Raw genomic sequence first — 14,315 nt, forward strand, 5'->3', positions numbered from 1 at the left:
AAAATCAACCATTAGTTCAGCAAAAATGCCACAGCAGGCAAACAAGGAGCCTCCTGTGACCACTCAAGACCACTAATGCCATCTATTGGCAGTGGGCTGGGTTGATAGGCATTTGCTCTGGAGCCTGACTTCACTTTCATCATTACGAATCCTTAAATTAAACAGCTTCTGTGTTTTCTTAATTCTCCCACCCACAATATGTGAGTTTTATCTCCTTTGGCTACATTATTCAGTGGGCTATGTGGGAGGGGATTGTTTAAAAGGTTACTTACCACGTCAATGCCAAAGACTGCAAAATGCAGAAGATAAGTGCAAGTCCCTTGTTACGCCACTGGAAAAATAATAATATGGTTATAGGAGAGTGTGAGACAAGGGGCAAAAGCCAAAATGGTTAAGAAAAATTAAAATATACATTTACCCAAAAGGCAGAACACAGGGTAAGTGCAAAACACAACTAAAGGGAGAAAGGAAACATTAATTAATGACAATAACATGGCAGGAAAAAAAAAACTCAAAACTTGTTATTCTTCACAAATGCCCAAAACTTATGCATCCTTCATCTCAAAGCAGTTAACCCACCTGAGCACCTATATTTGGCAGAATAGTTAAAAATCTCCATGAAATCAAACTAGCCAATAAAGATTCACATAGATAAGATGTTCTTTTACTTTCAAGTTTTCCCAGAACCTCTGCCCAGCAAACAAATCACATTTCAGGCCCACCCATTCATCCGTCCATCCATCTTTTCATTCAAATGCACTAAAGTAAGCTTAACACAAATCTTTCTATTTCAACTCCTACCAAATGCTAGTCTCTGCAGCAGAAAGCACATGTGAGGACAAAGGTTAACCTGAGATATCAATCTCACAGTCAGCATGCCAGTTACTTGTGTACCTATCACCTAACACTTTCCCTAAGGCCATTCTTAGAAAGCTCTTTCTGCAAGAGACTTGTCCAGGCCGTGGGCATCTGAGGCTGGCCAAGGACAACTGGTGCTAGAGCAGTCAGCCATGCCTTTCCTCGCCATCCTTCCATAACAATAACCACTCAAATATGTCCTAAATATTCTCTGCGTCCAGCACTGTGCCCAATACTCTAAAAGGACACAAAATAAATAGCAAATGTGGTCACAGCTTTTGATAACTCACCTATTTGAACAAATGAGATTATATAAATGAAACTAAAAATAAAAGTATATTCTTCAAGTTCCAAAGGTTGCAATAGCTATAAAAGTCCAGAGAATGTAGGTCTGGAATGATTTTGGCAACCACAGGGAAGAAAATAGGCCAAAAATGAGAGGCATTTAGGGTCAATGGAACAGGAGGATATAACAAAGCTAAAGACAATGTTGTCAAAGCAGGGTACAAGGATGACAGGCCATAAGGAGGCCACTCCCACTTTGGGGAGACTGATGAAAAACAGTAATAAGTCCCCAAGTCAGATAATGAGGAATAAAGAGTCCATTCTGTAAGACAGGACACCCACCCTAGAGAATGAGTCCTGTGTTTCTGAGTTATTCCCTCTAAGCCCTGCCTGTGTGTGGCTTCGACAGTCACCAGGAAGGTGTCTGAGCTCCCTTACTACCACCACACCACTCTGGCTCATCTGACAAGCAATGCCCTCTAGAGGTGCTTTTCAGAACTGGTAGCACCTTGATACCCACTGAAACACAAAGTAGGGGAGGAGGGGATCGTAGTATTACTTAGAGTGTTCCCTTCTGCCACATGGTTATAGGAATAGGGTAATAAGTCAAGCTGAACGGAAAAAGAGAAGAGGTCTTTAGATTTAAAAAGAAAAAAATCCTATACAATAGAAATAAAAACCCCCATTTGAGAAGTCCAGCTAAAAAGCAGACCTTACCAGCACCATGATAGTTGCAATCAAACGAGTAGGCTCAAACATTCGCTTCAGCTGTTTCACTGGTCCCATGAGGAAGATGGTACTAAAAGGCAAACACATGCACACAAGCCGTTCAGAACAGAACTGCACTAGGCACACTGAGTCGCCTCCCCAAGATTTCCTGTGGCAATAGTAGCTAACATTTGAAAAGCTCTCATTCTGTGGAAGGCACTGTGCTGAAGGGCTTTTTGTGCATTATTCTCATTTAATCCATCAGCAACCAACCTATAAAGTAGGAACAATTACCACACCAAAGCCCACAGAGTTACTTTATCCAAGGCCACCCAACTAGGGAATGATAGACCCAGGCTGTAAATGCATGTGGGTGTTACTGTAGAATCATATCATACCACTAGGTTAGATAAGCCTTCTCCTTGAGAGGTGTTACCTTGCCTCCCTGACAATACCTACTCATGGAAACAAACAAGGCTCAGGAAGTTTAAAGAAAAACCATACCTTACAGGCTTAGGTAGCTTATGTTAAAAAGTAGAGCATTTCATTTTCTTTCATAATCTTCAGGGAATAATTCTAATGATGATGATATCATCATGGGTTATTTGTTGAATGTTTGCTAAATGCCAGATATTACATATATTACCTCATTTCTTCTCCTCAACAACTTTGTGAGTTATGTATTACACTTATTTTAGAGATGAGAAAATCACACAGCTACCATTTGACTCTATAGCTATTGGATTCCAAAGCTCTAAAAAGACATCCCCAGCATGCTGGGGTTTTTTTTTTTTTTTTTTTTTTTTGACATGGAGTCTCGCTCTGTCGCCAGGCTGGAGTGCAGTGATGCAATCTCGGCTCATTGCAACCTCCACCTCCTGGGTTCAAGTGATTCTCCTGCCTCAGCCTCCCAAGTAGCTGGGACTACAGGCACACGCCACCACACCCAGCTAATTTTTGTATTTTTAGTAGAGACAGAGTTTCACCATGTTGGCCAGGATGGTCTCGATCTCTTGACCTCGTGATCCGCCCAACTCGGCCTCCCAAAGTGCTGGAATTATAGGCGTGAGCCACCGCGCCTGGCCCCCAGCATGCTTTCTGTATGAATGAACTTGAGAGATGGCTAGCAAGAGTAATCACAAATGAAGCAGACTGTCACGTCTAACACATCAACTTGGCATGAGCCACCACATCCGGCCAATAAGTCTTCCTCTCTTTGAAGTGCCATTAAGTTGCAAGGTTTCACTCTCAAGTGTCCCAACTAAGAGAACACTTCTTTAACCTACACCGAATAAGAAGCAACAGTCAAGGCTGGTCCTAAAAATTAAACACAGCATATACACAAAACCATAACAGACTACAGGCAAAGACACAAACTCCCAAATACCCTGAAAATAACAATTTGCTCCCTTTATTATTTCCCTACACAGTCTGTGAAGAATCCAGCCCATAGGGATTTGCTAAAGAGCTCTTCTGGACTAAGCAACACACCCATATATTTATGCTCAGTCTAGACTATACAATGTAACTTACACTGTCTGCCCAAAACAACCCCCCACCCAAAGTTAGTATTGGAGAAAGCTTTAGAGGCAACAAGAGACATCTCTAACGGTCAGCATTTTACTGTCATAAGCACTAATAAATTAAGCTTTACACAGGTAGCCAGAATCATGCAATCAATCATTTAATTAACATCCCCCATTTCCAGCCAGACACAGAGCTAAGTCTGGGTACAACTGGGGACAAGATACACGTGCAGCCCTTATCAAGTGGCTTACAGATCTAACAAGTCAGTGTAATAAAATGCTACCTGCACTGGCACATAAATATAGATGTGATACTGAGAGTCCAAAGGAAGAGGTCATCAATTCTGGAGAGGAGGAGGTAATCAGGAAAAGCTTCATAGAAGAGGTAGCTTTTGAGCCAGGTCTTAACAAATGAGCAAGTATCTACCAAACCAGGGGAGGTACAGATAGGGCAGCATTCCAGGCACAGAAAACAACCTAACAAGGGCACAACGGCATTTTGGGAAATGCAAGAAGTTCAGCCTGGCTGGGAAGCACACTGGATAGGGAATGGGACAACGGTGAAGCCAGATCTCAAAGAGGCTTGACTGTATGCGTGCTGAGGAATTTGGACTTCATTTGTACAGACAAAACAGGGGGCCACTTGAGGGGGCTAAGCAGGGCTATAAATGAATGGCTCTACAGCTCAGTGGAAAATGGCCTTGAGAGGGGCAATGGAGAAGACAGAGAGACCAAGCAGATGCATCTTGCTCAGGTAAGGGTGATAACAGGCCAAAGCTAAGGCCAGCTCAGATATCACCTTCTCTAGGAAGCCCTCCCTGACTCAGGTCGTGTCAGCTGCCCCTCCTTGAGAATCTCTTTCCATATCTTGTTATATCATGAGTTATATGTCTGTCTGCCTGGCAGGGACCAAACTGGACTTGTCTTTGTGTCCTCTGAGCCCAGCACAGAGTGTGATCAATGCTTACCCATTGAGCATGCAAGTCAGTCAGTGAAGCACAAACAGCCATGGGGACAAAGAGGAAGGAGCCAGTAAGACAGGGTTACATCAAGCCCTGGTGAGGAATCATGGAGGGGAGACTTGGACCCCCAGGACTCTGAAGCCATTTACAGAGACACAAGGGAAGGGAAAAGGGGGAAACAAGATGACTGAGTTCAGGTTCCTGCAGGTCATTCAGGTAGAGGCCAGGCCAGTGCTCCCAGTTGGAGAGGGTGGAGTTGTTGGCACCAGTGTGACTGAAGCATCAGTGTGAATGAGCTTGACCTGGAAAATGTGTGCATCCACAACATGCAGAATGGGCTGCCCACCTCCAGGAAGCGCTCAGATGCCCTGCCCACATGAGCTGCTACTCAGGTCTGTGAAGGTAAGACACTAAATAAAAACCAGTTTCCCTTATTGCCACTGGAGTGATGAGCCCTTTGAAAACCATCAACTCAATCTCTGACAGCAGTAAGAATACAGCAAGCAGGAGGACTGGGTTGTAAACCCTGGAGAAATCACTGAACTGCTTTGTGTCGCAGTTTCTGTACATGTAAAATCACAATGGCAAAACATTTGCTGCTTTCTCCCAGGTGTTTCAAACTAAGATATAAAATGTTTTCAAATAATAAGATATGAATGTGAGATATTCTAACTATTTCTCTCCAAATCCCTTACAACTACTGGAGCCTCCTCTTTCACCTCCCTCTAGGGCAACCAACATCCATTTTCCCATCTAATGATTGGCTATAATTGGATTTTTAAAAAACAGTTACCTCCCAATTGATGCGATATTACCAAAGGTATAAAACACTGCGAAGAGGTGTAGTCCCTTCCTGGGCACCCACAGCAGAACAGTACCCTGGAATTTAAAGTACAGTATTTGCACATGAGCAACCCTCCCACCCGGCCACACAAGCAGAGCTCCCAGAGGAAGCCCTGAGGAGTCCGTTTCCCTCCCCACCTCCCTTATTCCCCTCTCCTTTCATCCATGCATTTTAGTGAAGGGCAAAAGGGGAAAGGAGGTGGACAAAAGGGGGAATATATAGCAAAGACAGGTAGAAGGAAAAGACAGAGGAGGAAGGGAAATCTTACCAGCAGTGAGCAGAGGATTCCTATAGCAAAACACGCAATGAAGCCTTTTATCCTGGTACCCCAGCTTAATGAAGATGCCTCAACAACCTAAAATTGAAAAAAAAAAAAATACATATACACACACATTTACTAAAAACAAAGCAAGCACATAACTAAATCTAGAAAGTGTTAAGTTGTATTAGGGAAGGCAAGGAGCACAGAATCCTACACACTCAGGCGATGTAAGTCATCAAATCCAGACTTTATCAGAGCTGTAAAGTTATTATGCAGACATGAATCTCCTCTCTAGCAGCTGACAGCTGTGCCTCCAGCTGAACATCTTCAGAGGTAGAAACTCCTTGCCTCAAGCACAACCCATTTCACAAACAGGAAGGCAAGACAGCCAATCCTAGAGTAGCCCAGAGCCTTCCTACAACCCAGGCAGGATGAAGACCACACCTGGAAAGGCATGAGTCCACCAGGGACTCAGAAGTCCACCTGGGATCCTCCACCAGGCAGGGTCCCAAGAAATAAGGAAAAGATGAGGGGACAGCACTCAAGCAGCTGCTCCACTGGTCATCGTCTCCTACATCAACTCTCACCCACATTATTCACTCTTGGTTCAGATATTGTACTTACAGGATGCTGGCATCAGCCAACTCATCCAAGTGGGAGACAGATCCTGGTTAATTAATTACTGTCCTGTTCATCCTGAGTCTTTGCCATCATGATTAATCCCTCCCTGGAGCAAAGTTCAGGGGAAGCCAGGAGTTCCAAAAACACTACTGAAACAGGAGAGCCTGTGAGTAGCTCCCAATGGTTCTTTTCCCATGTCAAAAATGACAACAGCCAGGCACAGTGGCTCATGCCTGTAATCCCAGCACCTTGGGAGGCCAAGGTGGGCTCATCACCTGAGGTCAGGAGTTCGAGACCAGCCTGACCAACATGGTGAAACCTTGTCTCTACTAAAAATACAAAAAATTAGCCAGGTGTGGTGGTGCATGCCTGTAATCCCTGCTACTTGGGAGGCTGAGGCAGGAGAATTGCTTGAACCTGGGAGGTGGAGGTTGCAGTGAGCCGAGATCATACATTGTACTCCAGCCTGGGCAACAAGAGTGTAACTCTATCTCGGAAAAAAATGACATCAAAGTTTTTGCATTGGTGACCCTGCCAGTCTGTCCACCTGATGCAAGTAACAGTTGTTCCAAGATGGACAAAGACAGCTGCCATAAGAGACCAACACCACACAGGGCAGCTAGGCCATGTATATTCACACAGGGCTCACCTTGTATGGCCAGCATAGTCTCCATCTAGCAATGTGGTCAAAGTTTCCTACTATATTTCCACCCAGCTGATGGAAGAAGGTAGGTAGTGGCAGAAAGTCAAGAGTCATTAGACTGGCAACTCCGTCAGCCTTGACTACCCCCAGCTCAGGGATCTGTTTTCAACCCTGTCTCCAGAGTTCCCATCAAACCAGAAGCTTGAAAAGAAGGATGAGAGGCTCCCCTCAGGTGTGGCACGTATTGTCAAAGACTACCTTACTCTCCACTCAGGAGAAAGGTATTTAGGTCAGGTTATACATTCATATATATGGAACTGGGCTCATGACCCTGCACAGAAGGCACAAATTAGGGATGATAACAGACAGCAGGGGCCCAGTGTTAAGATCTGACAGATGAGCCACCTGGTTTTACGCTGAGGTAAACCTCTCCTGGAGGAGTCTGGTTTCCCAAACCCCCTTGGACTCCAAAATGAGCCATGTGATGATGCTCTGGTAGCAGGCTTTACAAGGCCCCAGACAATCTAGTCAGGCTACTTCTGACTAAAGCATTTAAGCTCTCGCCAAGGACAGAATAAAATGAGAAGCTACCACTCTTCCTAGTCATGCAAAAACCAAAGAACTTACCTTGCCAAGGTGAGAAAAGAACTAGCTGCAGGTGGGAAGAAAAGAGCGGTAGTAGGATTGGCCTGGCTTGTTCGTAGGAAGAAGAGTGGTAGTAGGATTGGCCTGGCTTGTTCGTAGGAAGAAGAGTGGTAGTAGGATTGGCCTGGCTTGTTCGTAGGAAGAAGAGTGGTAGTAGGATTGGCCTGGCTTGTTCACAGGAAGAAGCATGGTAGTAGGATTGGACTGGCTTGTCAGCAGCAAGAAAAGTGGTAGTAAGATTGGACTGGATGGTTCCCTGAGCACTACATGGCATCAACATGGATAATTTTAAAACATTCAACCTTTCTATTTGAAGAGGATAAACCATAAGGTTAAGAATGAAATTTGAATTGGCTTTGACATCTAGATTGCTAAATAACCTCAACAGAACAGTGAGATTCCAGAGAACGGCCTGAACCCAGGAGGCGGAGCCTGCAGTGAGCCGAGATGGAGCCACTGCACTCCAGCCTGGGCGACAGAGCGAGACTCCGCTCTGTCTCAGTGAGATTCCAGCCCTCACACAAATCAAAATAACCGCAATAGGAAGCAGTTCAGCCAAGAATGTGTTTCTGGTTTCTACCTTCAGAAAGGAAAGTGACACTCCATATCCAAGTCTCTCAAGCTGAATCCATCCAAATGTTACTCTGTTTGCCAAAATGGAAGGGGTGGGGGGGCATATTTCACCACTGTATTTTTCCATTACATGTGGTTGCAAGTTCTTTTACATTCACACTTGGTCAGGGAAGGAGGAAGCTGTTGTTCCACTTCTTATAACTGGACTCAGTGAAAGCAAAACACTTCTTTTTGCCAAATTATGAAAACAAACTCACAAAATGTCTGTAAATTCATGACTGCTGGAAGCTGTGCTAGCATATTGTTTTTGGAAATTAGAGTAGCTAAAATGGTACCTGGATGGAATTTGTAGGCAATGCGCTCACAGGCAGTCTGACTGGCAGTTATTCACAAAGGTCCCTTTCACTCTGTGATGTGGAGAGAAGAGGGGCTCTTGCCAAGAATAATACTAAGAATTGTTCAGAAAAACAGGATTGGTAACCAGAAGAAGGTGAGAAAGAAATACTGCTTCATTTCCACACTTTAAAATTAGATACTATTCATACCTTTCTTGTCCCCAGAATCCTTTATAAAAAACATAAAACCTATACTTTCAGAAAGAAGTCCATTGAAACCAAAGACTTAAGGTGTATTTATGAAGATGAGGTATCAATCACAAAATTCATCGTGAGGCTATAATTAGATACTGCCATGCAAATTTTATAACTACCTAGGAGAGGTAGGGGAAATAGAACTAGTCACACCTTTATGGTTTGCATTAAAGGAATAAAAAAAAAAGAGTTTTAAAAAGCACTCTCTTCTAGTGACCTCTTAAAGAGATTTTAAGAGTGCCTAATTCAACTTACCACACAAAATAGCAATTTCCCCACAGAATCCTCCAGTTCTACCAGCCCCCAAACCATGAAAAATATGAGACAATCAAATCAGTACCAATATTTTAAAGGAGGCTCTGACCTAATCAGTAAACACTAAGCTGAAACAGCCTGGAAGATGAAGTTGGTCGGCAACAAAACATTTCCCAGGAATTCAAGACTCTGGAAGTGCCATACAATGATGTTATAAACAGAAATCTCACTCAGAAAGAGGAAACTGACCAACTGACCAAAGTATTTTAAAACAAGAACGAAGCACCTATTCTTTTTAAATTAGATCCAACAGATGCCTCAGCATAACACATTAAAGCCCTTCTCACAGTACCCAACACAGACGTTCACCATTTTAGGTTAAAAACAAGCTCAGCATTTATGTTTGCAAACTTTACTAGTCGTCCACTGTTGAGGGTCAGCCCACTGCTTCGTGATGATTTTCAAGACAATAATATCTGCATCATCCCACTGTCAACACTCCACCCGTCAAGAGTCTGCAGGGAGAGAAAGTGTCTGCCTCTTAAGCACCAATTGTTCATAAAGGCTTGTTGACAGTCTATGGAAATAAAGCTTTAAATAACGAGGGTCAGCTACCTACGAGTCAGACCTTTCTTAGGCCCGGTCTGAGGTTCCACTTGAGATTCATAATAGAGGCTAGAAATCAAGAAAAAAGAACCCGTGAAATTACTCCTGAGCCTTGACCAATTAATAAAGGCAACAAATTAAAAAGAACCCACCAACTTGTTTTGAAATATCAAAAAGTTAAATTTCAGTGACTCCAACATTTGATCCCATAGAATTACTCCCTCAAGGTGAAGATTCAGAGAGCAATCTTACATTCGGAGATGTCATGCTAAGTCCCAGTATCACACAAAACAAAACCGAATAAAATCAGCAACCACAAACGTGGGTGAAAGCAGCTTGCTGAGAAAGAAGAACTTGCTGAGAAACCAGAAGAAACACTGATTAGTTTCCAGTTGGCCATATCATCTTAACATCCTCATTTCACAGATGGGGAACGGAGGCTAAAGAATACAAAAAGCGAAGAGAAACGTTATTTTGTCATCCAAAAAGGAAAACAAAAGCTAAAAGCACCCTAAATAGAAATGCAGCATTCTGTGTGGTTCTACAACATAGGACATTAGTGGCCAGGTTTCAGCACGATCAAAACTTTTCTAATAGGCCGGGCGCGGTGGCTCATGCCTGTAATCCCAGCACTTTGGGAGGCAGAGGTGGGCGGATCACTTGAGGTCAGGAGTTCGAGACCAGCCTGGCCAAGATGGTGAAACCTCGTCTCTAGTAAAAATACAAAAATTAGCCGGGTTTGAAGGCGGGTGTCTGTAATCCCAGCTACTTGGGAGGCTGAGGTGGGAGAATCGCTTGAACCCAGGAGGCAGAGGCTGCAGTGAGCCAAGATCGCGACACTGCACTCCAGCCTGGGCGACAGAGTGAGACTCTGTCTCAGAAAAAAGAAAAAAAAGCTTTTCTAATACAACAAACCAACACGCAGGCAGTCTCCTGAGGCGCTGGGTGTCTAGAGTCTAGTTGTGGGCAGTGTGGACAGAGACACAAGATGTGGTCCCTGCCCTCATGGGATGGGGGCAGTTTCTCACCCCCAATCACAAGGCAATGTCTACAGGGGCGGGTGGGAGTGTCACACCCTACAACCTAAACCGGACAGAAAACCAAGGCAGAGCTCGGGGCGCGGCCACCAGCCCCGTCGCGAGGTAGGGACCGCCACCCCAACACCCCAGTCCGGGTCTGGCGCCCCGACCCACCCAGCAAGGGCTCCTTCCGCCAGGATCTCGGGGCCCCCAGCCCTACCCGGCCCTAAAGCGCATTCCCCGGCCGGTGGGGCCGGGGCCGACAGCCCAGTCGCCCGCCCTCCCACTAGCAGCTCAGTCCGGGGATTTCCTCCTGCGCCGCCCCCTTGTCAGGGAGGATGGGCTGAAAGGGCGCGGGGCAGAAAAGGACGCCGCGGCCACTGCCCCGTGTAGTGCCAGACCTCTTCGCGGAGCCCTGCAGAAGAAGAGGAGGAGAAGGGGCAGAGCTACCGTCCAGAAACTCCAGGGAGTCCCCGCAGGCTTCCCAGGCCCGGGCAGGGGACGCAGGGCGGGAGCGCGGCGAGGGGGGGCCGACGGCCCCGGGCTCACTCACCTCGGACAGGCCGCTCCGGTCCTCCGTGTCCTGCCCGCTCAGCACCTTCTTCAGCTTGTCCATTGCGGCCCAGTCCCCACCAGCTCCAGCTCCTCAGCGGCAGCCTGTTGCGCTCGCTAAGTTGACGGCTCTTCCGGGTGCTAGGCAGCCGCCCCGCCGCCCGGGCGCCAACCGCGGCGCGCCCCGCCCAGGCACCTGCCCACCTGGGGGCTCCCGGCATGCCCCGCGCGCCGGCGCCCCCGCCCGCGCCCGCCTCCGCTTGTTTTGGTCGCGGGGGCGGGTCGGGCCGGAGGGGCTGGGATTGAAGACCACCAGGCGCTGCCAAACACTAATTCGGCGTCCCGAGCAGTTTCAAACCGGAACGGGCCGCGCTGCCTCGCCCTACTTGATCCAGTCAACGAATGCTGAGCACCTACCACGTGCAAGGCTCCGGAGACACAAAGACGGCGAAGAAGCCTTGTGCAGACGGGAACAAAGGCTGTGGTTCATCCATATTGCGATCGTGCCTACACAGGAAAAGATTTTGTTTTTAATCACTCAAGGCCTTAGCCTGGTGTGGTGGGGCATTCCTGGAAGCCCAGCTACTCCGGAGGCTGAGGCAGGAGGCTCACTTGAGCCAAGGAGTTCCAGGCTGTAATGAGCTATGACCAGGATACTGCACTCCAGCATGGGCAACAGAGCGAGACAATGTCTCAAAAAAAAAAAAAAAAGTGACCGAAGGAATGTTGAAAGGAATAATAGATTGTTAAATTGTTTTGTGTTTGTACAGTAGTTTGTTTTACTGACCTTAACAAAACTAAAAGTAGACTGGGCATGGTGGCTCATGTCTGTATTCCCAGCACTTTGGGAAGATGGCTTGAGCCTGGGAGTTCCAGACCAGCCTGGGCAACATAGGGAGACCTCATCTCTTCAAAACATTTTTAAAAATTAGCCAGGCATGCTGGCGGGCACCTGTAATCCAAGCTACTTGCGAGGCTGAGGAGGAAGAATGGCTTGGACTCAGGAGGTCAAGGCTGCAGTAAGCCATGATGTCAGTACAGTAAGCCACTGCACTCCAGCCTGGGCAACAGAGTGGAAACAATACAAATGGCCACCAACTGATTAATGGTAAATAAAATGTGACATACCCATGCAATAAAAAAGAATGGAGTACTGACACATGCTACAACGTGGATGAACCTCGAAAACATTGTATTAAGTGAAAGAAGTGTGGACCCCGAAAATTTGAGACAGGTCTCAGTTAACCAGGAAGTTTATTTTGCCAAGGTTGAGGAACAGCACCTGTGACACAGACTCAGGAAGTCCTGACGACATGTGCCCAAGGTCGTTGGGGCATAGCTTGGTTTTATACATTTTAGGGAGACATGAGGCATCCGTCAATATGTGTGAGAAGTACATTGGTTTTGTTTGGAAAGGCGGGACAACTCGAAGCAAAGGCAGGAAGACTCAAGGTGGGAGGGGGCTTCCAGGTCACAGATAGGTGAGAGACAAATGGTTGCACTCTTTTGAGTTTTTGATTAGCCTTTCCAAAGGAGGCAATCAGATGTGCATTTATCTCAGTGAACACAGTGATAACTTTGAATAGAATGAGAGGCAGATTTGTTCTAAGCAGTTCCCAGCTTGAATTTTCCCTTTAGTAATTTGGGGGCGCCCAAGATATTTCCCTTTCACAGAAGTTAGACACAATAGACCATATATTGTATGATTTCATTTATAGGAAATGTCCAGAATAGGCAAACCCATAGAAACAGAAAGTAGACTAATGGTTGCCTAGGGATGGAGGAGGGGAAATGGTAGTAAGAGACTAATGGGGTGATTTAAATGTTCTGGAATTAGATTGTGGTAATGGTTGCATGCACAGCTCTGAACATACTAAAAACCATTGAATTGTATGCTTTGAATTAACTGTATGGCATATGAATTCTATTGCAATAAAGCCATTTCAAAAATGCTTAGAACAGTGCTCAGTATATATTTCACAATCCATTAATATTATCTATTGTAAAATGTAACAGGCATCCACTCTTATCTTTCTCCAATGTGTCTGAGTCTGAACCCAGAATATGGGCTCCTGATTTACCTACAGGTATATTTGCACATTGTGCAATTGGCCCATTACAAGGTGATTCATTGTAGCATTGTTTGTAATAGAAAAAAATTGGAAACAACTTAAAAGTTCATGAATGAGGGAAGTGCTTAAATAAATTATGGTACATTCATTCACAAGAATACTAAGTAGTCATTAAACACAGAAGAATGAGGAAGGTTTAATAAATGTCTTCAGAAGGTTTTTTCTGACTGTGCCACACCATCCCTTGAAGGATCTTTGTAAACATAAGTCTGACTCATTTGTTGCCCTGCTTAACATCTCCCACAGTGTGGTAAACTGAAAAATGTTCCCCAAAAGATATCCATGTCCTAATCTCTGGAACGTGTACATGTTACCTTAGATAGTGAAAAGTGGAGTGGGGCGGTATTTTGTGCAGGTAATTAAGGATCTTAAAATAGATCATGCACAATTATGCAGGTGAGCCATAAATGCAATCATGTATATCCTTATAAGAGGGAAGCAGAGGGAGATTTGACACCGACAGAAGAGGAGAAGGCACTGTGACCACAGAGGCAGAGATGGGAGTGATGCAGCCACAAGCCAAGGAATGCCAGTAGCCACTAGAAGCTGGAAGAGGCAAGGAAAGGATTCTCCCCTAGAGCCTCCAGAGGGAGCATAGTCCTGCCAATAGCTTGTTTTCAGCATTTCTGGCCTCCAGAACTGTGAGAGAATCCATTTCTGTTGCCACCAAATTTGTGATATGTAACAGCAGCTGCAGGAAACTAATGCCCATGTTCCCTACCACCTACAGATAAATTGCTGCTGACTTCTCAGCAACACATACCTTCCTCTTTGGGTTCATCTCTCTCCTTTCTCTCACATACTCCAGGCTCCAGGCATAGGAGACTGTAGTTCCTGAACTCACTGTGTTCCCTACCTTGTCCTGGAAAACACCTACTCTTTTCCATCCTTGTCCCTTTCCCTTCCCCCAACACACAGTTCTCTCAAGTCACCTTATTCTTACCTCCACCATAACACTTAGCACAATATGCTCCATTTGTTCACATCAGGGTCCCTATGGGGCATAGATCTTATTTGTCTTTCCATCCCCAGCGCCAAGCACAGTGCCTGGAACATATAGTAGGTGCTAAATAAATAGTAACCTACTCTAGTCATTGGCCAGGCGCGGTGGCTCATGCCTGTAATCCCAGTAATTTGGGAGGCCGAGGCAGGTGGATCAGGAGGTCAGGAGTTCGAGACCAGCCTGTCCAACATGGTGAAACCCTGTCTCTACTAAAAATACAAAAAAATTAGC

The 14,315-nt window shown here is 45.6% G+C and overlaps 1 protein-coding gene across 2 annotated transcripts in view; it reads right to left on the reverse strand.

The window, feature by feature from the left end:
* Positions 1–12,898, reverse strand: part of SFT2D2 (SFT2 domain containing 2) — a 28,858-nt gene extending 15,960 nt beyond the window's left edge. The window contains exons 1-6 of one of the 2 annotated variants that reach the window (XM_004027855.5): positions 10,951–12,898; positions 5,452–5,538; positions 5,133–5,218; positions 1,861–1,942; positions 419–454; positions 273–331 (exon numbers count right to left, since the gene is read on the reverse strand). In XM_004027855.5, the coding sequence (XP_004027904.1) occupies positions 273–331; positions 419–454; positions 1,861–1,942; positions 5,133–5,218; positions 5,452–5,538; positions 10,951–11,013 (413 nt within the window). In that variant the 5' untranslated portion in view covers positions 11,014–12,898. The remainder of the gene's footprint in view (positions 1–272; positions 332–418; positions 455–1,860; positions 1,943–5,132; positions 5,219–5,451; positions 5,539–10,950) is intronic. The other variant, XM_019026308.4, reaches the window with a different exon arrangement.
* Between the last annotated feature and the right edge of the window lie 1,417 nt (positions 12,899–14,315).

The sequence above is a fragment of the Gorilla gorilla genome, chromosome 1 (genome assembly GCF_029281585.2).
Source record: "Gorilla gorilla gorilla isolate KB3781 chromosome 1, NHGRI_mGorGor1-v2.1_pri, whole genome shotgun sequence".
In the NCBI taxonomy this organism is placed as follows: domain Eukaryota; kingdom Metazoa; phylum Chordata; class Mammalia; order Primates; family Hominidae; genus Gorilla; species Gorilla gorilla.